The sequence below is a fragment of the Vipera berus genome, assembly GCF_964194415.1.
Source record: "Vipera berus genome assembly, chromosome: 2".
Lineage (NCBI taxonomy): Eukaryota > Metazoa > Chordata > Lepidosauria > Squamata > Viperidae > Vipera > Vipera berus.
The window spans coordinates 220,856,139-220,871,659 of record NC_138203.1 but is presented as its reverse complement, the minus strand read 5'-3'; the positions used below and the strand labels follow the sequence as shown (position 1 = coordinate 220,871,659).

Sequence of the window (15,521 nt, the reverse complement as noted above, 5' to 3'; positions counted from 1 at the left end):
TATTGTATTGTACTTATTGATGCTTATGTTTAATATGGTCAATTGAATAATCAATAAAGTATATTGCGTCGTAACTATAATGGCGATCACATGACAGAAGGACGCTGTAAAGGTCAAAAATATGTAAAGGCATAAGTTATAGTTATTTTTGCAACACCACTGGAACTCTCAACTATCATTGAAAAAGGAAGTTGGTAAGCAAAGTTTACCTCTAAATAAATCAGGAATTTGTGCACAATTTTTAAAAATCTTTTGAATTATTGCCCCCTCACCTCATATAGTGGTTCAATCTTAAATAAATATTCTCTCAATCAGCTCACAGGATGGCATAATTATTATTTATATCCCCAGATATAATTACAGGCATTGATAAAATTGCTAACCAAAATAGATAATTTAACTATATCCTTCCAGTTATGTTTCATAGCATACAATACTATGAAATATCATATGTCTCCAATGGCTTATCTTTAGAAGAGCTGAAAAAATTATATTCCTTATGTTTGACAATTTTATATGTAGCTAAATTACATTCATTTTAAATGTGCTTTTTTAATTGCATAATGCAACCTAATTGCTAACTGTACTGATTCATTTTGTGAGAAATAATCCATTATTTCTCTTTACAGAACAAAGAATACATTCAACACATTGTGCAGGATTTATACTGGAAAAAAATTAAAAGCAGTCTACCAATACATATAAAGTTTGCAACAGGATAAGTGCTCCCAGAATAAGTAGTTTTTGCCTGTCTCCTCTTTAGACTCAAACACTGGAGGAAAAGCATACAACCTGGCATTTCCTCTCCCCCACCCCGCCCCAATATTTTTGCCTGATATTGCGCTACAATCAGCCCACACATACACCAAAGTCAGAATAGGGAATATACTATCTGCAATGACAGGCAGGAATTATCATACTTCCACAAAGATATGCTTAATATATACTCTTTATAGAAAGAGTCAATGTATTGTACTGATTTTGGACACATTATCGATGCAATTAATAATTCTTACAAAACAGGCATTAAAAATTGAGTTGCTTGAAAGAAAAAATAATAAAATTAATTAATGGGTGATTTTTACTGGCTGCCATGGAGAAATATTTCCAAGAATTGGCCAAATTAAAAGATTTTCTGATGATAATATGGAATTACTGAATGTAGAATATAGAATTTCAAGTAGACTGATTCCTGTCATGATAGAATTTCTTTAGAGAAAGAAATTCTATACGGGATAGAAACCTTCAGCTTTCTAGGCAAGTATCATCCCTGGAATATGCTGGGTAGAGGGGAAATAACGCTACTTCCTGATTTGCCATCTATGTTTGATAATAAACAAAGAATTTAATCTCAATCATGACAAATTGAATCAAGAGGTAAAGATTTTTTTTCTTTATCCTGCAATCTTTGGAAGGTAGAATGAGAAAATTTCATACGGTAATTTCTATTTTTTTTTTTAGGGGGATACCTTCAAATTAGTATTGGCTCCTGGTGAGTGGCTGGGCAAGTCCCTGCAGTTTTCTTGGCAAAATTTAGGAAGAGGTTTGACATTCCCTAAGGAAAGACTAGAACTCAGTCTTCTAGTTGCTAGACTATATCTTAGCCACTACACCAAATTGGCTCACAATCCTGAAATTCTTGCCTATTATTTAAACTTAAGGACTGAAATTTAACTTGCAAAAGGAATTCATCACTACTCACAGTAAAAAATGCCTCTATTAAGAGGGCTATTTCTGTTTATCTTTTTATGTCCAATTGCAAAATAGAGGATGTTCCTTGCATTTAATTAAACAATTAAACAATTAGATTTTCAGCATAGGAAAGAGGAAGAGTAAACCTACAAATTAGGCATATTTTTATTGTTAGTTAATTTTTTAAAATAATTTTGTGATTTATTATTTTACTTCTTGCTTTCATTTTTTATAACTCTCAATTTTCTAAATACCAGTGTTAATTTTTTCATTATGTTAAAATGTATTTTAATTGGCCTAAAGCAGGGGTCTCCAACCTTGGCAACTTTAAGACTTGTGGACTTCAACTCCCAGAATTCTGGCTGAGGAATTCTGGGAGTTGAAGTCCACAAGTCTTAAAGTTGCCAAGGTTGAGGACCCCTGACCTAAAGCTTATGGGATGTTTTATCTCAGCTTGTCATTTTGTTATACTATATGAGAAAAGGTTTATATTATTTTTTGACTTTTGAAGTATAAGTCAGATTAGCAGAAAGCCGCTTGGGGTGTGTGTGAAAGCCCTAATAAGCAGGCATATACATAGAATGAAGGCTACTGCTAAGCTTGTAAGCCGCCCTGAGTCTTCGGAGAAGGGCGGGATATAAATGGAATTTAAAAAAAAAAAGGAGAGGACTTGAGATTGCAAACAAGTGCTCCAGACAGTTACTCCTCACAAGAAGACCATAAGATAGCAGCCTCTGGTTTAGAACTCTGGGAGACAAAGGAATAGCCACCTGGCTCAAATCGCACTCAGCATTTTTAAAAGGACTCTAACTTCCTTTTCTAATCACTTTCAGAAGTTGTTTAATTGTTTTTCAGTTATTAGATACCGTACCTTTGGATTAACATGTTTGACAGCACTGAGTGAATTTCCCTCAATCCTTAGCAGAAGTTAAATAGTTTAAGAACATATGTTCACACGCATAAACACAAAGAGCAAAAAGGTGATTAAAACTTTTGACTGTGGAAAGTTACAAATGGACTTAGGATCCAAATAAATTTGAAATTAGATTTTGGAATTAATTATAATGGAAGAACTCTTGAATTCAATTTACAGTTACAGAATGAAGCAATATTTTCTAATATTGGACATACTGAAGAATATTTTTGAAAATATTTTGAAAAATGGACTTAGAAATTAATAGTATCGACCGAGACATCCGCCTCTATAATAAGACTGTATCTAAAAGAAGTTATAAAAGAGGAACAAGTTTTACCTGATAAGATCAAGGCTGAGCTGAATGGACTTACAAAAGACCGCTACCAAAATGACATAGAAAATGTCTTATGCTAGATATAAAAAGAAACCAGAGTGTTTTAATAATTAAAGGGGATATACAACTAACAAACCAAGAGAGTAGCCTGGATATCCCAAAGTTGCTTTTTCACAAGGCAACTGGCAGTGAGCCATATGCAGATCTGTACATTGGGCAACAAAGCAACCACTTCATAAACGCATGGCACAACATAGGAGAAGAAACCCATCAAGACAAAATTCGGCAGTCCATCTGCATTTAAAAGACAAAGGCCATTGTTTCAAAGACAGCAAAGTCCACATTTTGGACAGAGAGAACCGCTGGTTTTTGAAAGAGGGGTCAAAGAGACCATCTATGTCAAAACTGAAGAGCCTTCTTTCAACAAAGGGGGAGGGTACGACATCATCTATCTCCAATTTACAACACAGTCCTTTCAACAGAAGGCTCCACACCCATTTGCACTACTCAGGTGACCATGACGACATAGGTAAGCCTCCAGGTGGCCTCAACAACTCTCTAAAAGAATGCAAATGACCAGCTCTCTGCAAGAGAGTATAAATCCTTCTATTCCCCACCATCCAATCACAGCTGAAGAAATTTCTTGGATGAGAAGTGAAATGTCTTCAAAGAAAAACAAGAAAGTCCAGTTACCTCATGAAAAAACATATTTGGAACAACTATGACCTGGATGACTGAGAATCTCCGTAGACAAGTAGCCTGAATAGTTTTCCTATATTGTATTTACAAAAGAAATGTATTAAAAATTTTGAAAAATCTTGTGAGAAGGGGCAAAGAAAAATAAAAAGAAATTAAGTCTTATTTGAATGGACTAAAGATTAAGATCATTAAATATAAAGGGAAAATATAAAATTGGTTTATTTGATAAAAGTTAAAATAAATATGTTGTTATTTCTGATAACCCAAATGGACTTTTCTTCTTGACATCAGGACTGAAATGACAATTCTTTATGGATTTGTCTATAGATAAGAAATGGAATATGGAAAAAAGAGATCATTTGTTGTATTTTAAAAGGAAGTGATAATTTACTAAAATTGTTTATACTTGTGACGATGGTGGGAAATCAGTTCTTTGTTCATTTATTTTCTCTTTATTATATTTTATTTTGTATTTCTCTATTTTTTCCTTTTTTTCTTTCTTTGTTTCATCTTTTTATTCTTTTTAATTTGTATTAAATTTGACTGTTAAAATATAATCTTTAATAAAATTATTATACCAAAGAAAGAATAAGTTTATATTTGAATACCATTTTTCTTTTATTGGAGCCTCATTCAGGTTATTGTTAGATCCTTCTGGTATAAAACTGTATAATTTAATGTTTTTGTTCAATCATTATTTAAATGTATCAGCAGGTTTAGATAAAGACAAAACTTTGCATAAGGGCTTTTTTTTTTACAAACTGAAGATGCTGAAGCCTGAAATAGGTTTTCTGAAAAAAACCTTAATGGAAAATATTGGAACTGGATTGATCATATTCCTGTTATGGTGCTGGAGAAGACTCCTGGAGTCCTTGGACTGCAAGGCGATCAAAATGGTCAGGCCTAGAGGAGATCAACCCTGACTGCTCTTTAGAAGGCCAGATCCTGAAGTTGAAACTCAAATACTTTGGCCACCTAATGAGAAGGAAGGACTCACTGGAGAAGAGCTTAATGCTGGGAAAGGTTGAGGGCAAGAGAAGAATGGGACGACAGAGAATGAGGTGGCTGGATGGAGTCACTGAAGCAGTAGGCATAAGCTTAAATGGACTCCAGATGATGATAGAGGATAGGAACGCCTGGAGGAACGTTGTCCATGGGGTCGCGATGGGTCGGACACGACTTCGCAGCTAACAACAACAACAAAATTCCATTTGAATTGAACAGGATATATTATTTTTGTTTTTCATTTTTTTATATAACTTAAATCAATCTAAATATCAGGAAAGATGTACCTATGGCATCTATTGTATATGACAAAGAATTCATTTTAGGGTAAAAAAGAAAACCAATGGGGGATATAATAAAGGCATATATAACTACACATTGTATAGAATAGGAAGGTATTTTATTAGCTCTCTCATAACAGCATTAAACAAATTAATGGAAGATAATACTATCAACAAAAATTGTTAAAGAACAGGAATTGAAAGTTACTCTTCTCAAAAATTTGTGGCTTCTCTTATACTTATGATACTGACTGTTGTATAAATAACAAGCTGATTGGATATTTTTTGTTCTGATCAAATACAATTGTTATATTAATAAACAATAGTTTAGTTAGCCAAGTATTTTTAGATTACCATTACAATTCATATCATAAGTTTTAAATGAAGGCAAGTGGCAAATATATGTGAAATAGAGCTTGACAGTAACAACAGTAAACACTGGTAGGCTAATCTTTGCATGAATATAACTAGCTCCTTGGCTCTCAGATGAAAGAAGCTGTGCAGATTCTGAATTATTTCACAGTAAAGTAACAAGCCTGGAGAAATATGTTAATCTTGAAAGCTCTAAATGCACTAGAATCTAAAAATCTATCTCTTTCATTCAAAACTTGTCAGACTATTAGGATTTGCAAGAAAGACATTCTTAGAGACACTTCTATTGCCAATGGCCAATTAATTAGCATATCAGAAAGGACTTTTTCATCAAGCCCAAATTCTGAAGTGCACTCTCTCCAGAAGTACAAGAGGTTTCCATTTTTTAGTGTTTAGCTATGTGTTAAAGGCACATTTTATTTAATATATTCAAATTATTTTCATATGTATTTTAATTACTGTGGTTATTTTAATAGAAATAGGATAGAATTCTAATAGAATTTTTAGAATAGGATTGTTATATTTTTGTTGCTGTTATTAACTGTACACAATCCTTTGACAGTTTTAGCAGAAAGCTGTTAAATAATTAATATTCTAAGTTTAACATATTTTAAATACATTAACTATAGATAATATTTTAATACTATGGATAATATTTAAAAAGATTAAACATACGCATTTTCTACACTTTAATTCTTAAGCAATAACAGAGTTGCAAAAGTACCATGTGACTTGACCTACTGTGTGAGTGTTCTGTTATTGACCTCTATTTTTTTAATTAACACCTGGAAGACAGGCTGCTTAGAGAAGCTAGCTCTTCCTATTTACTTTTCCAAGTTGTGAGATAATAAACTTTCTGTTCTAACTTCAATTAAATGATTCATCTCTTTAGTTTTCGTTAAACATTCAATACCTGCTAGACACTTAATCCTCATTGATAGGTAATCTTCTCATAGCTGATGCCTAAACTAAGCATCTCTGGGGATGGTGATGAGGATTGGTTACAAGACATAAAACTTATCAGCAAAAGCAATTCTTTTGTGATTAGAATTCCGGAGACTGCCCCTAACACCTGAGCTCACCCTGGAAGCTGTAAGGAATTACAAGGGATAATTTAAATAAATGTGACACTATTTGTTTCCCTCGTGGCATCTAATTTCTTTTTGCTTCAGCATCCATTCTGAAAATTCTAAATTAGCCAGCCACACAAGAATTTCAGAAAACACTGAATATTTTATAGCTGAAATTTTATTTGAAGGTTGTATTTCCTTTTGGATTTTAGAAGTTAGATTATTTTTTGCTAAGAGTACATTTATTTGGAATTCTTAATATTCCTTCTCCTTAGTATTCTCTTTTCTCTGAAACCAAGAGTTAAGGTAGTCTTACAAATGTTGATGAATATTGTACAGGTTTGCAAATGGAGCTGAAAGATAGCTGGAATTGCCAATTAGGCATGAACAAAACATAAATATCCAAGCTATATTTTATTTAAAAAATCCAAGTGCTAAATTTCCAAACCAATAATTTATAATGATTATTTGACAATAATAAGGAGATTTTGAACAAAGTGTTATATATTAAGTACTAATATTATGGTGCTGTAAAACTAATGTACCTCCAACTGTTTTGGAGGGAACTTCAAAAGGATTCAAGTTTGGGTGGGAGCAAGCTAACGTTATGATTGGCTGACGCCCTAGAGGGAGAGTATAAATTGCAGGCATGTTGCCTGTTTTTGTCAGTTCTGTTCTGGTTCAATAAACGCTTTTGTATCATGCCAGTCTGGTCATTGCCTTCAAGACCTAATATACAATAATGGCGACGAAGGTGGGATTCTGCAGCTAGTGAGCTGATGTGAACTAACAGACTGAAGTCACTGGGTGTCAGACCAGGCACAGAGCCCTGGTGGGACCGCGTCCCCGCCCTGCCTGCCAGTAAGACACACTGGAGGCACAAACATCCTGAGGGATCCATCCCCAGGATTAAAAGGCAACACAGCTCCTATCGCAGTAGCAAAGGCAGTAACCAGGACCTCACAGAACTCCCGGAATGGCTAAACTCAGAAGGCTCAACAAGTTCGACATCACCCATCCGGAGCAGTGGAGCTACTATATCTCCCGTGTTGACAATTACCTACGGCGAACCAGGTCAGAGACAATGGCCTGAAGGTAGCAACCCTACTCTGTGCATGCGGGCAAGCGACATTTGACATCGCAGAAAACCTGGTAGCACTGGCAAACATAGAGTCAGTGAAATACACAGACCTCAAGAGGAGGTTAAAAGAACATTTTGAGCCAAAACTCTCCATAATAGCTTGGCGCCATACTTTCGAGCAACGAGAGCAGAGGTCTGGAGAATCGGCAGCTGAGTTTGTGGCCGCACTTCGACAAGCTTCACAACACTTTGAGTTTCCAGATTTGGAAGACCGCCTCAGAGACAGATTCGTTTGTGGCTTGTTAAATAGAGAGCTACAGCAGCCCCTATTCACCATGGAAACACTGACATTCCAAGACACTTTAAAGGAAGTCATGGCAAATGAGGCTGCCAGAGGAGCAATGAAGGCTCTCCAGCCACCAAAAGCACAAACCAGCCCCGCAGTGATCCACCAAGAGTCCACTGAGGGACCGGGGGAGACTGATGAGGACGATGAGAGAGAGCAGAGAGCTACCTAGATGGCAACTCTCAACAGAGCAAACAATGTCTCCACAGAACTGTGCTAGCTGTGGGGGACAGTATAAAAGGGCACAGTGCAGATTTCACACAGCTATGTGCCGCAGCTTTGGAAAGCAAGGGCACATTGCCAGTCTGTAGAGGTCGTCAGCGAGAAATGCGAACTGCGCCCGCACAGCAGAAAGGTAATTGGGGCCCAGGGCAGAACAGGGTTGGATTTTGTTCAGGGAGGCGAAATATCCAATGAACGGGAGCCCAACGCCCCCTCAAGGAGAAGTTAAAGGTCCAAATTAGACTGCAGGGGGTCCCATGCTCCATGGAGCTAGACACCGGGTCAACTCTATCAATCATCTCATACAAGACTTTTGATTATATTCGCAGGCAAGGCAAAGGGCGAGTTCCGCTCAAGCCATCAAGCCTCATATTAACGGACTTCCAAAATTGCCATGTTTCCGTAAGGGGAGAAGCCGCCATTAGAGTTAAGTTCAAGGAATTTGAGGGTCCCCTCAGCATTGTGGTCGTAATTGGACAGCGCACCAGCCTCATTGGACTGCACTGGTTCAAAGCCCTGGGCATCTGTGTGATGGGCATCCATCACACACAAACAGCTGACCTGGCAGCAGTATGCCAACAATATGCTGATGTTTTCAGCACAGAGTAGGGACAATACACAGGGGCGCCCATTTCATTCAATCTTGACCCAGCAGTCACTCCAATCTGAGTGAAACCATGCAGAGTGCCTTTCGCACTAAAGCCAAAGATTGATGCAAAACTTGACAAACTAGTGCAGCAGGGAGTGCTCCAACCTGTAGACAGTACCCTGTGGGAGACTCCCATAGTGACCCCAGTAAAGCCAAACGGGGACATTCGCATCTGTGCGGACTACAAATGCACAATAAATAAGGCCCTACAGCAACATGCTTACCCAGTTCCGGTGGTAAGCCACACTCGCCTCGCTTCAAGGAGGCCAAATTTTTGCCAAATTAGACCTCACACAGGCATATCAGCAGCTGCCAGTTGACGATGCCACCTCTGAGGCACAGACCATCATCACACATAGAGGGGCATTTCGAGTCCGCTGCCTGCAGGTTGGGGTAAGCGTAGCCCCCCGGTTATTCCAAAGCATCATGGAACGGACTCTTGAAAACATACCCGGCATCTGCTTGTACTATGACAACGACCTGATCACAGGGAAATCAGCAGCAGTTCTGGCAGAACGTCTCTGGGTAGTACTTCAATGTTTCCATGAGGCAGGCTACCTACTCGTACAGGTTAGTCCACAAGTGGGGAAGGAAATGGGCCACGCTGATGCACTCAGCCGACTGCCTCTGCCGCAGACGCATCCAGACCCGGCTTCGGCAGCGCGTATCCTGGCAATCCAGGACTTACCTGAAACACCCCTACATGCAGGGGACGTGGCCACTGAAACCACCACAGACAAAATGCTCAGCCGCGTTCTCAATTGGGTGTTGAGAGGATGGCCAGAAATCCAGCCAGGCCCAGAGTTCCAGCACTATGTGTGCAGGAAAGATGAACTATCAGCCCACTATGGGGGAGCAGGATCGTTGTTCCACCCAGTCTTCAAGCCAGATTCCCTACATGAAGGGCACCCCGGAATCGTGAGGATGAAGGCTCTAGCCAGGAGCTACTTGTGGTGGCCAGGCCTGGACAAAGACATTGAAACCCAAGTAAGGGGCTGTGAGGTCCAGAGATGCCCCAAGCACCCGTGCACCGCTGGGAGACCACACATGCCCCTTGGTCTCGCATGCACATTGACTTTGCAGGCCCATTCCAAGGACAGGTATTCCTCATTGTCGTTGGCAGCTATTCCAAGTGGTTGGAAGTGGTACCTTCCCATCAATGACAACTGCCAGGGTCATCCAAGAGCTACGCCAGCTCTTCCCCACACACAGTCTGCCAGACGTCATTGTGTCCGACGGGGGATAACTCACGGCAGCTGAATTCAATCATTCCTAAACGCTAACTTGATAAGGTACGCAACTTCTGCTCCCTTCCACCCAGCTTCCAACGGCCAGGCCAAATGAATGGTGAGCTCCACCAAGGAATCGCTCAAGCGGATGATAATGGGAGATTAGAATCACCGCCTCGGAAATTTTCTCCTGTGCCAACGCACAACTCCTAGCACCGCAACAGGTCGTAGCCCTGCAGAACTAAGGTGGGGCCACCAGCTCACAACAAAGCTTGACCGACTCCACCCAGACAGGATAGCAGCAGAAACAGCTCAACCAAAGCCTCCCAGGAACCTACAGCTGGGTGAACTGGTATGGACCAGGAACTATGGGCCGGGAACACCCTGGGTTGCTGCTAAAGTGGCTAAGGTAACAGGGCCATTGTCCTACGAGGTGGCCCTGGAAAATGGTCGTGTGATCAGACGCCACACTGACCAGTTACGGTGTCGGCAGGCCGGTCCAATCCTGGGGGAGGAGTTTGAGGGGAATTCGGACACACCGGGTTACCATGTTGTCCCAAATTTGCCCACACCTGCAAGGGCCGCAGAAGCAGAGGCACCCCAGGTCATAGAACCGCCTCTCCTAAACGGCTACCATGGCACAGGTCAACCAGGGGCGGACAATCGTCCAGTCAAACAAGACGCCCAAACTACATTATGGCAATCTGCCCAAAGCTGCAGGCCCCTGGCCTACCTTAAGGACTATGTGCCTTAATGCAACAAGAATAGCAACTATCCTAAGTGGGAGGGCTGTTATATATTAAGTATTAATATTATGGTGCTGCAAAACTAATGTACCTCCAACTGTTTTGAAGGGAACTTCAAAAGGATTCAAGTTTGGGCAGGAGTGAGCTAACGTTATGATTGGCTGATGCCTTAGACTAAGGCAGAGTATAAATTGCAGGCATGTTGCCAGTTTTTGTCAATTCTGTTCTGGTTCAATAAACGCTTTTGAATCATGCTGGTCTGGTCATTGCCTTCAAGACCCAATACACAATAAAACAGTAGTTTACTTGGTTATGTTTCTGTTCAGCCAGAACATTTTGTTAATTTCTGAGAAAGTCTGGAAGTTGAGTCATGGCAACTAAACTTAGTTTGTTGTTGATTTGAGATATTTAGCTGCCCATCCAAGTAGCTTCTTCAAGTTAGTTAGGGGAATTTGAGTAGCAAAGTCATTGGAATTCATACACACAAACACACACACACACACATACATTAAAATGTCTATTTGAGACAATAATAAAATGGGGGGAAGGGGCTATGAAAAGTATTTCAATAAGACAATAATGCTAACAACCAACAGTAAGATATTTTGAACATCGGAAAAAAGAAACAAAACAAACATTTTAGCTTTCCAAGGCAAACAAGGAAATTTTTGCATTGGAACATGTGACTGGAAAGACAATGAACATCTCACCCAATCAGTATTCAACTATTTAAAAAGGCTTGTATATTTAAACAAATAATATCATGATTAATCTGATTTATTGCTTGGACTGCTTGTAGCATTGGAAATAGACTCTTATTTTTAAATCCCTTATGCTACAATGCAAATTTAAAGCTCTCATGACTATTAGTATTGCTGGGGGGTTGGCAGTTTAGCTTTAACCCCGCCAATAACTATTTTTGTAATAGGTTATTACATAATTTATTTCATACTGTCATATTACATCTTTGTGCTATGGTGGTTTTCCAGAAATATCAGGGTGCCTCTTTTTAAAGTTGAACTGTTGAATTAAAAACACTGCTTTCTTCTTCATGTTATTGCTTTCTAAAAATTCTTATTTTAAATGAAGGTTAAATATAAAAACTGTACAGAACATGGACAAACGTTCATTGGTTAAAACAGAGTGACTGATCAGTATGAAAATATCAATATGGAAAATTCCATATTCCATATGGAAGTCTTAAATATTAAAGAAACAAAAAATAGAGTAAAGTTCAATAGTCTAATAATTCTTTAAACTTTAAACCTGAACTTTTTTTAATTAGGTATAATTCCAGAAAAAAATGATAAACAAAATGTATATTTAACATTACATGTATTAACAGCAGTGAGGATTGTATTTGCTCAGCACTGGACAAATGAAGAAACACCATTGGATGAAGAGATAATCAAGAAAATACTGGACTGTGCTGAAATGGACAGACTTACATTGAGGATCAAAGAAAAAGAAGATACAGAATATTTTCAAACATGGAACTTATTTTATGAACAGCTGTAAAAATGGGATAGGGAGTAAGAACTTAACTTGTATTACTAAGCAAAACAAATCAACCCAGACAACACATTGTTCATTAAGCACTAATGAAATGTAATAACAGAAAATCAATAAAATATTTAAAAAAAACATTCTAATAATTCTAAGATTGCATGCACTATTTCGTTTCAGTCTCTTATTTATGAAATCATCAGCTTCATCATAGCAAAGCTATGATACAATCTCATCTTTGCAAAGTTACTTTTATGACAGTAACATAGCTTTCTCCTTTCAAATTTTTACATGGAAAAAACAGGCAAGCCTAACTATTTTAAAAAATAAACAAAAATAGCAATATATTTTAAAATATTTTAAACTGGTCAAAATATGTAAAAGAGAAGACAGGCACACAATATTCATTATTTTTCCTATGTCATATAGGTATGTTCATATGGAGAGGAGAAATCGTTAGTATCCTTGCTTAGAGTACTGCCAGTTAATGAAGTTGACTTTTGGTTACCATTCTTGGAATAATTAACTGAGCAGGTACATAATTGGCGCCCTCTACCGACGCTTCAACCCCGTATTTTTAATCCCAAGAAGATCGTCGCAGACGCTGATAATAAAAAGGCGCACCATAAATAAGTAGGTTATAAAATGAGACTTGGGTTTCTATTTTTCTCATCCGGTTAGTTTTTATACGCGGACTTGGGAAGCCCATTTTGATCAGCTCACAAGGACACTTATTTACACGTAACATCAATCCTCTCTAACTCCTAACACTGGATGAGAGGGGCTAACTGGATTTCCGCACGAGCGAAATACTGTCCATCTTTCACTTCGAGAGCACTGCCCTAGACCAGGGGTAGGCAACCTCGGCTCTTTTATGACTCGTGGACTTCAACTCCCAGAATTCCTGAGCCAGCTATGCTGGCTCAGGAATTCTGGGAGTTGAAGTCCACGAGTCATAAAAGAGCCGAGGTTGCCGACCCCTGCCCTAGACGATCGGTGCAGAATTTGGAAGGGGCTCTCGCGTGCCATTTTGCAACGAGAAAGCAAGGCAGCCCAACCGGGAGGAGATGGAGAAGCTCTGAGCTGCAAGCGGGAAGAGGGATAACACGGCACTCGCCATCCTTTCCGAAAACCAAGCGAGGCCGCTCGCTGTTGCCAGCCAACAGCACGCAGCAGCCCCGCATCCCTCCCATCTCCGCCGCCACCACCACCCCCCTCCAAAAAACGGCACCCTCCCCCGAAACGCCATTTTCTGACAAAAGAACCAGAGTTGGGCTCCCTGGGAGAGCCAGGGACGCGCAAGGCAGAGGCAGCGCGCGAGCGAGCGAGCGAGCGAGCGCGCGCGCGCAACAGGGATCGCTTACCGCCTCTCCGCCCGCCCGCCCGCCCGCCAGCCGTTTTGCTGAGAGGGGAGGCGACGCAGCCTCCCTTCACCCCCACCCGCCCCACAGGGCCAGGACAGGAGGCCGGGGACCTACCCACGCCGTATTTTTCCTCCTCCGTTGGGATCCACATGCTGCTCCCCCCGCCGCCGGGGCTGCTCCTGAAGCCGGCTCCCCCCTGGCGGAGTGGAGCTCCGGTGCCGCGATGCTCATTGACGAGCAGAGGCGGCTTTTCTTGACGAGCCCGGGGCCGCTGCTCCGTACAGCCCCCAGGGCAGCGCGGCTGTGGCGGCGGCGGCGGCGGCGGCGTCGTCTTCTCCGTCTCCGCAGGCCAGCAAGCGAGCGGGAGGGCAACGGTGGGCGCAGAAGCGGGCGGCAGCCTTTCCCCGGAGGGACTCGGCAGATTCCTCCGCGCTGGGGAAGGAAGAGCACTGCGCTTCCCCAGGCCGGCTCGGAGGCAGGACGACTCCGAGGAAGGACAGCTCCTCGCCTTAATCCAGTCGCCCCGAGAGCCCTTGCCCTGCCCTGGCCGCTCCTCAGCCTGACTCTCTCCCTTTCCCGGCGGCGACGGAGGATGAAGGAACGACGGCAGCCCCTCGAAACGCTTCCTCGGCGGTGCCGGCGGCGCGACAACGACTGTTGTTGTCTCCCCCGCTGCTGCTGAAGGACTCCCGCGCCCACCCGCTTGGCAACCAGGCGCATGCGTGGCAGCCCCCGCGGCCGGCCTTCCCGCGCGAACTCAGTCGGCGTTTGGGTTGCGTCCTACGGCTGAGGTGGGCGAGGAGCGGGAGTTTGCGGGATGTCCCTTGCGGGAATCTTCCTTTGGATGTGCCTTTCTCGCCTACCCCAAACTACGGTAGCGGGTAAGCTGGAGCTCGCGGGGTCCGCTAAATCCCAAAACCCTTCGGAAATCAATAGGTTTTGGGAAGGAAACCCGATCAAACGTGACTGCTGAAAAGAAATGGCCTCTGTGGAATCAAGGTGATTATTGCCATAAAAAAAAATTGGTTCGAAGGCAAACTTCGTATAAACCAGGGGTAGGCAACCTCGGCTCTTTTATGACTCATGGACTTCAACTCCCAGAATTCCTGAGCCAGCTATGCTGGCTCAGGAATTCTGGGAGTTGAAGTCCATGAGTCATAAAAGAGCCGAGGTTGCCTACCCCTGGTATAAACGTTCTATACTCCCTAATGTAACCTTTGGAAAACATCAGAAGAAAATGCCACAATTCCCCTACTTCCCACCCACCCACCCACCCCCCAACTTTAAGATGCAGCTGGTTCATCAACCATTAGACTTAAGATAGGAGAGACCGTGAATAGGAAGGCTTTAGCTGTAATAAGCAAAGTAATACTTAGAAAAATGAATGAAATGCAGGGGTACATGATGGAAGATACCTGTTTTTGTAATAATATTTGGGAAAAAGAATATTGGAATTGGTCATGGAGTATATGTCTACTGAAAAGGCATAGTCTTCAACTTACAACCATCCATTTAGTGACCGCTCACAATTACAACAGCACTGAAAAAAGGGGCTAATGACTATTTTTCACACTTCCAACCGTTGCAGCATCCCCATTGTCATGTGATCAAAATTTGGATGCTTGGCAACTGGCTCATATTTGTGATGGTTGCAATGTCCCAGGATCATATAATCACCTTTTGCAACTGTCTGACAAAGAAAGTCAATGGAGCAGATTCACTTTAGAACCATGTTACTAACTTAACAACTGCATGATTCATTTAACTGTGGCAAGAAAGGTCATAAATGGGGCAAAACTCACTCAACTGTCTTGCAGTTGGGCTCAACTGTGGTTCTAAGTTGAGGACTATCTGTATTCAGTTTTAGGTTGCATCAATAGAAGAACAATTTCCAATACGTACAAAATAATAGTTTCACTATATTCTGTCCTGTTTTGAGTACTGTCACCAGTTCTGAGGCACCATATTTATTTGATTACTTTTGTGCTTGCTTGCTTTTTTATTTGATT

At 41.1% G+C, this 15,521-nt stretch overlaps 1 protein-coding gene across 1 annotated transcript in view; it reads right to left on the bottom strand.

The window, feature by feature from the left end:
* The window catches only part of DOCK3 (dedicator of cytokinesis 3), a gene marked incomplete at both ends in the record, with an annotated part of 182,953 nt that extends 169,290 nt beyond the window's left edge, over positions 1-13,663 (bottom strand). Inside the window, one exon of the mRNA XM_081319050.1 lies at positions 13,627-13,663. Coding sequence (XP_081175176.1) covers positions 13,627-13,663 — 37 coding nt within the window. The remainder of the gene's footprint in view (positions 1-13,626) is intronic.
* Positions 13,664-15,521: the final 1,858 nt, after the last annotated feature.